Source organism: Prosopis cineraria, unplaced genomic scaffold, assembly GCF_029017545.1.
Source record: "Prosopis cineraria cultivar Desert tree isolate PC_DT_omini unplaced genomic scaffold, ASM2901754v1 PC1, whole genome shotgun sequence".
Taxonomy (NCBI): domain Eukaryota; kingdom Viridiplantae; phylum Streptophyta; class Magnoliopsida; order Fabales; family Fabaceae; genus Prosopis; species Prosopis cineraria.
The window spans coordinates 38,940,753-38,952,069 of record NW_026555332.1 but is presented as its reverse complement, the minus strand read 5'-3'; the positions used below and the strand labels follow the sequence as shown (position 1 = coordinate 38,952,069).

The following is an 11,317-nucleotide window of genomic DNA, read 5'->3' as shown; positions in this document are numbered from 1 at the left end:
AACAAATAGACATTAAAAATAATAAAATATTGAAGATATCACCTGAAGGTGGGATGAGTAAAAGCAAAGAAAGGTTAGGAAGCTGTTTGTGATAATAAGCTTCTTCAGATGTGACAAAAAGGAACGAAGTAACCGAGACATCTTTATTTTATAAAAGAAAAATACAACAGTTGATCATGTATTTTAATTATGTTTATTTTTAATCTCTATAATTTTATTTATTTATTTCCAATCCCTTTAATTCACCTCCAATATTAGTTCCTATAGCTTAAAAAAAATATAAAATGAGTAAGTTGGTACAAATGGAGTTAATTTTTAATGCATATTTCTTTCTGTTTTTATTATAAAATACTTTCAATTATTTTAAGGGATAATATAATTTTTAATCCCTCAAATTTATCTGAATTATTAATTTAGTATTTTAAATTTAATTTCTATCAATTTAGTCTCTTAAGTTTATTCGATTATTTATTGGGTCCTTATTGTTTTAAAAATAAATTGCACAGTTAAAATTTGCTATTTTAAATAACAAACTATTGATAGCGGTCATATAAATTAATAAAAAAAGTATAATTGTTAAAGTAAGAAAAAAAAATAGACTTTGAAATTTTAAAATACAAGAGAATAAAACACATTATAAGTAATTATATTGATAAAAAGTAAACTCATATGAGGGCTAATTTGTTCTTATTTAGCAATACATACATGCCAAATTGTCAATACTCTTTATACATTTGATTATTTTGAGAGTCAATTAGTGTTTCAAAACACAAAGGACTTATATGATAATTTAAGAAATTATAAGGAATTAAATTAAGAAAAATTAAACTTAAGGGACTAAGTTGATAATTGAGACAAACTTGAAATACAAAAAGTTTTGTTATCCCTTATTTTAAACATTTTAAGAAGAGTTAGCTTTTTTTATATCATAAAAAATGATATGTATTTGCATTTTTATCCTTGACTTTAATAATGATACAGCTATATTAAATACATTCACACTAATCAAGAAAGGGTAAAATTGAAAAAAAAATTAATTTAATTATTACAAAATATTTTATATTTTGGATCAAAAATTACTTATAAAATGCATCCTATCTAGGAGTACTTAACTTTATTAACCCATTTGTTGATGTGTACTTAATCTGATTTTTTTTCTTACACTCTGTTTAAACCAAATATAAAAAGAAAGCTATTTTCTTTTTATCTTGTATTTTTAATCCTATCTAGTCAATTAATTCAATGTTAATAAAGTGGTTAATAGAGTTACAATGAAAATTGTTGTGAGAGAGAGAGAGAGAGAGAGAGTCACAATGAAATTAAAACTATAGGGACTAATTAATGTTGCATATGAATCAAATTAAAAGAACTGAAAATAAATAAATAAAACTGTAGAAATAAAAAAAACAAAAAATCAAAGTATAGAGATTTACTGATGTATTTTCCCTTTTATAAAAATATATAATTGAAATTATGGACTAAAAATCATGTATATTTTGTGAATTTAAATTGTAAAAAAAGTATTAAAAGTAATTTTCCTCGTTTTATTTGTCATTTTCGACATTAACTTCAAATTTGAGAGAATTGATATCTTGAAACAATGTTTTGGAGAGGTCATTTATATCCCCATCAACCAAAACTGTCATGTGACTGACTCGCAGACAAGAACTATCTTGCTTCTTACTTTAAAATAATACCGATATCAATTTAACAAAATGAAGAGAGGATCTAACATCTAAGCCTCAATAACAACTTCAAGATGAATCCTGATCTGATTAATTAACCTTTTCTGCAAGTCTTATGTGTTTCAGATCTGACTGTTCTTTCTGTGGACATTAACACTTTATTGAAGTGTCATGTAGAAGAGACGAAATGGGCAAGAAAAAGTTTTTAAGAAGAAGAAGAAATATTAATTATATTAGATTAGAACAGTATCAAAGGGGGAAAATAGAGTTGAGCCCAGAGTTTTTGTTTTACTCTAGACCGTAAACAGATGTGAATGAATTTAGGTATTAGTGGGGCTTACGTTGAATTATTGACTGGCCTAGCTCTATCTATTTCTTAATTCAATAAAAATAATAAATGCAGAGATTGATGAGAAAAAGTAAATAATCTCTCTTTTAGAAAAAAAAATTGCATTTTTGGGCGGTGATATTAAAATAAAAGTATTGATATCAATATTTAACATTTAATATTATTTTATATGACAATCTAATTGAGTTATACTGAGCACTATCACGCTTAATTGTGAATAGCACTAACAGTGGTTCAATGATTCTTCTAGAAAGGAAACATATCTCCCTCCCAAGGATAGGCAATTTAAAAGATCCATTAATGTCTTGTGTAAGTGATACAAATTCAATATTATCCAAGGTTAATGATCTAAGGCAACCTAGGAGTATTTTTTTGTCTCTTTGTTATATTATCTGATCAAATATTACACAACATGCTTCTATAAATATTTTGATTTGTTATAAAACATTTTTATGATTACTTGCATAACTTAATCTCAGATTTTTTTTAAATACCATTCTTCATATAACAGCATTGTAAGCAAGTAAAATAATATAATTTAAATGTCAGTTAGCGATTATTATTGAAATTTTTTCAATGATATATATTTATTTATAAAACTTTTAAATTGATTACAATGAAAGTATATACTTCCTGTGCGCACGGGAGAGTGAATGATGTTTATGATAATAATAGACATGATCTTTTATATGATATGTCGGCGAATGCTTCCTGTGCAACGCACGGGACAGGTAAATTTTAGATGTAATGAGAAAGCAAGAAATGAAGCTTGAAGGGATGTACTGATGAATCCCAGGAAGCAAAATAAATACAGGCAAACACTTGACTAAGTTACCTATTTTTAGCGTCACGGTACAGGAGTAAAATCCTGCAACTTAGGAGATGAGAAAATCTTGATTAAAACATACTATCAAATAATAATGAGGGGGAGGGGGAAGATAGAATCCCAAAGCAACATATAATAATATGGATAAACACAATCCATATTGGATCTAAATACGTCCTAGATCGTGTGGTCTTGGGACCTTCACAACAAGGGCTTCCACAAGATCCTTGTAGAGCGGAAACTCTACGATTGTGAAGGAAACTGGAAGACAAACAAGGATATAAAGAGGAAGCACTGATTTCTTGAACTTGTCCTCGAGCACGAAGGAATGCGCGGCGCAGAAAGAGATGAACATGGAGAAAATGGACACGAAGAGTGAGCTTAAGGCCAGAAAAAGCTTCATTGGAATCTTTTTCAAAAAATCCCCGGTTTGTTTTTTAGAGGTTAGTATGGAAAGAAACATGATCAGTGCAATGACAGAGAAGCAGAGCGCCATAAGTGCAAGGATAGCGAAAACATCAAACCAAGGATGTCCTTCTAAGGTTGGTTTGCCGGTCTTCTCATCGTTACCGCCGGGTACAGTGCTCGACGTCGCGAAGGAAACACTGGCAACCAGGGCGGCCACCACCGAGCAAGATTCAGACGTACGATTGAGCCATTCTTCACTGTCTTTGACAAGCGCTCTATGGTCTCGAAGGAAGATCTGTTCCGGAGTTTCTTCTTTTCGGTTGGTAAGGAAAAGGAAGTGTTTTGCCGACAACCAGTTCACATACTGTGATTCAAATTCCATCGTCAAAAAGTAGGTAATTAAATTAAATTACATACGTACATGGATATAATAAACTGGCACGAGTTTATTAGTTACCTCATACCACTTTATTTGCCATTGCATCTGCATGGCAGCGCCATGAACCTGCGAGTGGTGAGAGATGGAATCATCATATTTGGCTGCTAAGTGCAATACAGTGTTGTCATCAGTATCCACTGATTCAATAAGGTCGTCCCAAAGATTAAGCTTTAATGTTTTGTTGTTGACTTGTTTACGAACTGCCTCAATAACCCAGGGTTGCCTGTTCTCCACTGCCACCTGCAATATATTCTTGTCCTTCGACGTGGTATCGTAGATGGACACTGGTAATTGGCTTAGAATTTTATTCACGACTTCAACTACACCTCCCCTGGCTGCCACCAACAAGGGCGTATAAATTTCTGTCTCCTTATCTGTTATAGGAAGTGAATAAATAATCAGCAAAAGTAAATAAGATAAAATAATTAAAAATTATAGAGAAATTAAAAAAATGATATAAAATGACACAGGAAATTTAATGTGGAAAAACTCCCAATTTGAGGGACAAAGAAACCCACGGACAATGAGCAAATAATTTCATTATAGAAAATAAAAATTTCAATAATGGTCTTTGCTATGAGAGATGGAAAGACGAGATATATATATATATAGAACTCCTCATCAGCATCTTAAATAATAATAAATATATCCTAAAATATCAAATAGAGATATGATAGATTTACATTAAAATAATATATAAAAATAATCACAAAAAATTGTAAAGATTTAAGTCAAAAACAGCCCTAATAGAAATAAATGGATCTGTTTAGAATATTATTCAAAGTGAGGAAATCAGTACAATATAAAGAGTCTGGAGACTCATGTGAGAATGACAATTGTACATGTGATGAACCACTCTCAACCACTTGACAAGCGGTTCAGTTTCCATGCTCATCCCACCTATGAGCACTATGTGCACATTTTGGGAATGAGATTTAAACCATTCATATTAAAATTTAAGTTGTTGAGATTTCAAGTATCATTTTATATTATATTGAGTAAAATAAAAATTATAAAATAATTTAATAAATTTTTTATTTTAAATTTGGTCAAGATTTAATTTAGAGGATCCAAATTTTATTTTATAAATAGAGGATCCAATTTAATATTAAAATTTTTATAACTGATGTATATTAATTATTCAAATGTACTCTGCTCATGTCAAAGATGAGCACCTACTGTGCCTAATATTCATCCATGTGTCAAATACTGCAGAAGATATTGTCTTTTGATTTGAAAGAACTGAAAATCGAATGGATTGTATTGTACCATTCTGATGAGCTTCACCAGCCGTTGGTGGATTTTGCTTTCTTGGATCAAATACTTTGCTCCTTCCGGGGCCTCTTCCATAAGTAACAGAAACGTATGTTTCTCCAGTTTCCATGAGCGCATTCAATATCCCAACACTCCACGCATGCTTTTCTTTCTCTTCCCTTATTTTGCTAACTATGTTATTCCCTGTCAAGTAAATTCACACGAATCAAGCATAAATTTGACTCAGAATAACATGAGCCACACTATTTACATCTTATAAAATGAGTAGAATATTGCAAATAATATGTGGCCTCTCATAAGTTTTAGATATTTATAACGAGAGAGCAAGAAATGAAAGTTGAAGGAGCATACCGGCCAATCCCATGAAGCGAATCAGAATTTGGTAGACAGACACCGAAACTTGGCAACAGGTAGTATAATTCTGTGGAATATCTTTATTAATATAGGAGTTATTTGGGGCCTCAGGATCCCCTCCATTCTTCTCTCCTGCGCACCAACAGATCATGAATGCATGTTTGGATGTGAAAGGAAAATTATTCCCTCTCTGATTTGAATTTGCTGATTTCTTATACTTTTGAGTGTCAAATATTTGAAATAGTATATTAAAAATAAAAATTATTTTGTGTTTGTTGAAATTATGTTGTTTTGACTTTTTATTATCAAAACATGTATACTTTAATGTAACTTTTAATTTTCATCAAAACGCCTTCCATAAAACATTTTATTTCAATATTTTGAATTAAGTTGGAGGACGATTCAGCTAACAAAATAAAAATGAAACCAATATATATAGCGCACAAACTTTCATTTAATTTTAAAAAATAAGTGTATTATTAAAAAGCGGGGCGATCCAGTTGTATGCTATTTAATTTTACAAACAAAAATCTCAGAGAAAATTTATCCAAATTTTGATGTTCGAAAATTTTACCACGTTGGTTGCCAGATGACTTGGCCGGTCGCCATGCATTCTCGTTAATTTTCCCACAACATTCCGGATCATATTTCGGCAGATCGACATTGACACCTTTCGTCGAAAACACGATAATTATCAATCAGCAATGCATACGGCCAAAGCTGGCAATTAATCTTATTTTATTTTTTTCCCCTTGAAAGATACTAGCTAGCGTAGTGGTATTTATACTTACAGTTGTATATGATCTCCTTCCACCACGATAGGCTCAGGCCACTTTTAAAGGCAGAACGTTTGCCAGCAAGCACATGAAGAGGAGTCTCTCCCTTCTCATTGGCCTTGCCCGCAAGATCTGGGTACATGTTGATTACGTGGAATGCCAGATCTGCGTATACATGTTTGATAATATTTGCAACACCAATAACCATTCATTAATTATATCGTCTGAAGAACCTGCAGTCAAACAAAATAACCACATATATATATATATATAAATGAGATGCTCACCCAAATGCTCTCTCCTGATGACACAGTGAAGTACATTTTCTCCAGAACCGTCCCTTCTTGTGAGAAGTGTTTCTGGGTACCGCTGGTATTTGCCAATGACAATGGCAGCCTTGTGGAGGAAGATGAAGGCGTCTTTACGGTCGTAAAGAGCCGCCATGAAAATGGGTGTCTCGCCCCATTTGTTAGGAATACCGAGCAAATCCGTCTGCATTCTCCCTCCTGCCTCCACGATGTGCTCACACATTGTCACCGACTTTCTTGTGGCTGCACGATGCAGAGGGGTTTCCCCTCTGCCATTCTGCAGTATCAGAGCTTTTTCGTTCTTGTGATTGACGATTGATTCTACCATACTCTTCACTTCTTCTTCTCTGTCATCACTGATGGCCACGTGCAGCGCCGTGTCTTGTGAGCTCGCTGGTGTGATCACTGTGCTCTGAACCCCTGTTGTTTTTTTATATAACTCTGTCACCTTTTTCCAGTCACCTTTGAATGTGGACTGGCATAATAATTTATTTTCCTCTTCAGAAGCTAGTGGATGACCCTCAGTCTCTAACTCTGAAGCTGGCCATGAAAAAGGATCCATTTGTTTGAGTTTGTTGATGAAATGATAACCACAATGTTCGCCGTTTCGATCACCATTCATCATCTGAGTGCTGTCATTTTATACCAAACTCTGTACTTCTTCAACACGCGTTAACATAAATAATTAATGAGTACTAGATTGCTTGATTAGCTTCAGAACTGAAAAAGACTTGGTATAGGACTGCAGGTGGGGACAGCGTTAAACTGAATAAAGAAAAGAAGGAAACAAAACAAAGCAAAGCAAAAGAAAAATAGTGTACGTCGTAAGCTAGAAAAAAGTCATAAATCCATCCAACCTATGTTTTTTTTTTTTTTTTTAACTTCTTGCAGAATACTTTTTTTAAAAAAGAAAATTGAAACTGAGAACTGTATTAAAATCTAAACCCAAAAAGGTACCAAAAAAAAGTTTCATTATAACTAGCACAATTCCTCTCATCATCTATCACCTCAAAACAAGTAAGTGGCGGTTATTGCTGGATACTTTTAGAGTAGATTTATACTATAACCTTTTATAACATATAAATGTATGTCTTGCGTGATCATAAGATCACAATGATTATGCAACAAGTTACAATTATATTAAATATATATTTATAAAATAAATTAATATAATATTTTCTTTATATAACTAATATGTTAATCCATATGTATATACACACATATATTTGTTTGAATACTAAAAAATACATATAATTAATCCAAGATCAATAATAATGTTAACTAAATCAATTCAACAATCTAAATACTTAAATATAAAAATATTCAATTAAATCAACTATTATAAAGTATAAATTTGAGAATTAAATTAAAGATTTAAAGGGATAAATTCATCTATTGAAATATCTAACTATACAAATATTCAATTAAATCAACCCATCAGAATATCAATAGGCAAAAAAAAAAGAAAAATGAATAAAAATAAAAACTTATGGTAGAAGAGCTAGCAAAATCTCTCTAATGGAAGAAAAGGATGGAAGATGAGCAACACTAAATTGAAATAGCAAGGAGGAAACCACGAGTGGAAGACCCACACACTAACTGCTACTAACATACCACCTACGACAACCCACACACCACAACCAACAGAGTGGAAAAGGAATGGAAAAGTACTTCGAATAGAAGAGAAATATAAAGATGGAGGAGAAATGTTTACTCTTCCAATTTTGTAAAAAATGGAAGAGAAATGAAATGTACATACCTATGGAACCTAAACAATGACGGTGACAATGAAGGGTGGCAAAGTGGCTATGGAATAGTGACCGACGGGACTTCAAATGGTGGAGGGAGGAAAAAGGTGTTAGTTTTGAATAAAAATGAAGAAAAAGAGATAAGAGAAGACTTACATTACAAATCTAAAAAAGCTAAGAAAAAATATATCTGAAGAGTCACGTCTGTGACTTTTTAAATTTTAAATTGAGATACCACATCGGTTTTGAAAAAAAAACCAACACGGTTTCTATATTCCACATCAGTTATTTTGAAACTAATGTAAAAAAAGAAGCAAAAATTTAAAAAAACAAAACAGTTTTTCACGTTAGTTTTTAAAAAAACCAATGTAAGAACTCTTTTAAAAAAATTATAAAATTGCCACTGATCTTTTTTTTTTACTTCAGTTTTTTTTATAAAACTGACATAAATTAATGACGTTAAAAATTATTTTTGTAATAGTAGATGCATGATACTTGAAGATGCAGTTGAATAACTGTACAACTACAAGTTTTAGAGAGAAAAATCAAAGGATCAAAAGCAGAAAATATTGAAGGTCACAAAAGCTAGTAAGTGTATATATCCTTTGCTTCTTGTATATTGACGGGAGAATCTTAAAACAAGAGTCATCAACACAAAAGCCAAAAGGTGAGAGAGGTAAAATGAGACAAAGAAAATATATAGACAGGCAAGGATGAAGCGAAGCACGGGGCTTTTGCCACTATATATATATATATATATATATAGGTCATGCACAGAATACCAATCTTAAGCTGGACAATGACCTTACTTTCCTCCAAGGTTTCTACAGTTTACACAGGACCCAGGGGCAAACTTTTCTATTCATTCAGAATCTCCTCGATGAAATCTGTTCATATGCATGACCGTTCAATTTATCATGTTTCTTTTTAAATTACCAGAAAAATACTGGCTTCCCTTGTTGGATCAAGCTAATTTCTTTATCCTAAAAGGCAAAAACTATAGGCAATATATTCTGTTGAATCGTGGGAGATATAGGGAAAATTCATGAACGTGAAATTAATTACTTTGTACATACTTGTAAAATTATGGATAAAAGTGTGTCTAGTAAATTTTCAACCTGGATATTATAATTAAGATATTTTATTTTTTTTTTAATTTTAATATTTTTGTATCTTAAATTAATATTTTAAAAAAATACTTATTAAAAATTATATTTAAATTAAAAACGTAAAGAGAATAATAAGACTTATAACATCCAAACCACAATATCAACAATTCAATTAAAATTTGAATTAGAGATGTAGACTTCCATTATAGGTTAACAAATATAATTTATAAATGAACACTTGCAATATATTTTTATATATTTCAAATAATAAATATTAATTTAAAGAAATAATATATTATTAATCCTTTGAATTTAGAAAAAGATGGAGGGACCAATGGCAGTTTGGTCTAGTAGAAGAAGTTGGACCCTCACAACAAAACCAAACAAAGATTTTAATACCCGACTATATCTTGAATATGATTGTCTCCACTAGAATAATAGATGTGAGCAATCAAAAAAAGAAGAAGATGGAGGAACATACTTTACATTTTTATCAAATCAAATCACAACATAATAATAAGAGGTAATAGAAATATTGTCAGTAAAAATCCATATATCTCAATTTTGTTGAAATAAAAATAATGAAGTATTTTAAGTATATAAGCTAGTTTGAGTACCTAATTGCTTTATTACATAAATTTAATTTGAGCGATTTTAAGAACAATTAATGTTGACTAGTTGATATTCATATCACACGTGTGCGAGCGTATCTGTTTCTGTGTGTATTGTCTAAAGTGTAAACTTGGAGGCGTTTCGCTTGACGCTTGTTATAGTCTGATAGTACAAATTATTGTATTTAATTACTGGCCAAAAAAATTATTATATTTAATTAGGTCTTGCAAAGTAACATGAAACAATACAAATAAAATATTTCTTTACATGTTGTTTAAAAAAAAACGACGAATCGCAAACATTATTTCTTTGAGCGAGGTTGATCTTATATATTTAACTGGATGGTTTTATTCATATGCAAAGCACAAAGAACGCAAGGCAACTATTTAAGATCAGAAAAATTAAGTTCAAATGCTTATCAATGGTAGATTTGGATTTAGATTTAAAACCAAATATTCTATCATTTAAATACATAAAAATCTTTGGATTTTAGATTTGACCAAACCCAAATACATGTTTTATTACAAACTATTTGTAATTATAATTTCAAATTCCATCTAGACTTGAGTTATTTAAAAATTTCACATACTCCGACCTTCTTCTTTTATTCAAGTTTTCACTATCAGTGCATGTATTAGTTGCACCACCCCTCCCTTTTTTTTTTTTCTCGTCTCTCACGAGTTAAAAAATACAAATAAACTCATTACTCTCAATTTTTTATTTTTGCTTCAAATTTTAGCTCATCTCTCTTTTATCTTTAATTTTTTTTACATTATCTAAACAAAAATTTTAAATATGATATTTTAAATATAAAATTTAAATTCAAATCCATCAATTCAAATATAACTCAAGTCAACTGGGAGGGGAACAAACAAACCAAAACAAAAACAGAAACAAAAACACGAGTTAAATGAAAATTAAAAAGGTTGAAGTTCCCCCACGAGATATATATATATATATATATAAACACATACCATAGATGGCCAAAATGACGTGATTGGAGAGCCTTGGTAACAATGGCTTTGAAAAGATCCAGGTAGAGCCGAAACTGTGCGATTGCATTGACGGAAACCGGAAGGCAAGTGGCGGCGTAAAGAAGGAACATTCCATTCTTAAATTTGTCTTCAAGCACGAAGAAATGTGCAGCGCAGAAAGAGATGTGCATTGAGACAATGGACACAAACAATGAGCTGAAGATCCCATATGAGTCAATCAATTCAACTAATCAAGTAATAATACATATGTGATAATAAAAGTTTTTATCCCTCAAATTTATCTCAGCTATTTATTCGGTTCCTTAAGTTTAACTTTTGTTAATCTGATTTTTTATGTTTTTTAAATTATCATATGAGTCTTTAAAGTTTTGAAACACTTGTTCTCAAAATAATATAATATATAAAGTATATTGAAAATTTGACATGTGTATAT

The 11,317-nt window shown here is 30.8% G+C and overlaps 1 protein-coding gene across 2 annotated transcripts; it reads right to left on the bottom strand.

Moving 5' to 3' along the window:
* Window positions 1-2,715: 2,715 nt before the first annotated feature.
* Window positions 2,716-7,016, bottom strand: LOC129295069 (uncharacterized). Of its 2 annotated transcripts, none has more exons than XM_054933553.1 (7): window positions 6,400-7,016; window positions 6,128-6,277; window positions 5,911-6,006; window positions 5,334-5,468; window positions 4,977-5,165; window positions 3,726-4,081; window positions 2,716-3,632 (listed from the first exon to the last, which is right to left on the bottom strand). In XM_054933553.1, exons 1-7 carry the CDS (start codon window positions 6,980-6,982, stop codon window positions 3,027-3,029), a joined length of 2,115 nt encoding a protein of 704 aa, XP_054789528.1. In that variant the 5' UTR covers window positions 6,983-7,016; the 3' UTR covers window positions 2,716-3,026. The 2 variants fall into 2 exon arrangements, with proteins under 2 accessions (XP_054789528.1, XP_054789531.1); XM_054933556.1 differs by having other exon boundaries at window positions 3,538-3,632; window positions 3,733-4,081.
* Between the last annotated feature and the right edge of the window lie 4,301 nt (window positions 7,017-11,317).

Excerpts from the sequence above, each read along its gene's own strand:
- LOC129295069 (XM_054933553.1), bottom strand. The coding sequence starts at position 6,982 with ATGGATCCTTTTTCATGGCCAGCTTCAGAGTTAGAGACTGAGGGTCAT. Across the intron at positions 6,278-6,399 it reads CATCAGGAGAGAGCATTTGG|ATCTGGCATTCCACGTAATC; the intron begins GTGAGCATCTCA and ends ATGTATACGCAG. Across the intron at positions 4,082-4,976 it reads TGGTGAAGCTCATCAGAATG|ATAAGGAGACAGAAATTTAT; the intron begins GTACAATACAAT and ends TTCCTATAACAG.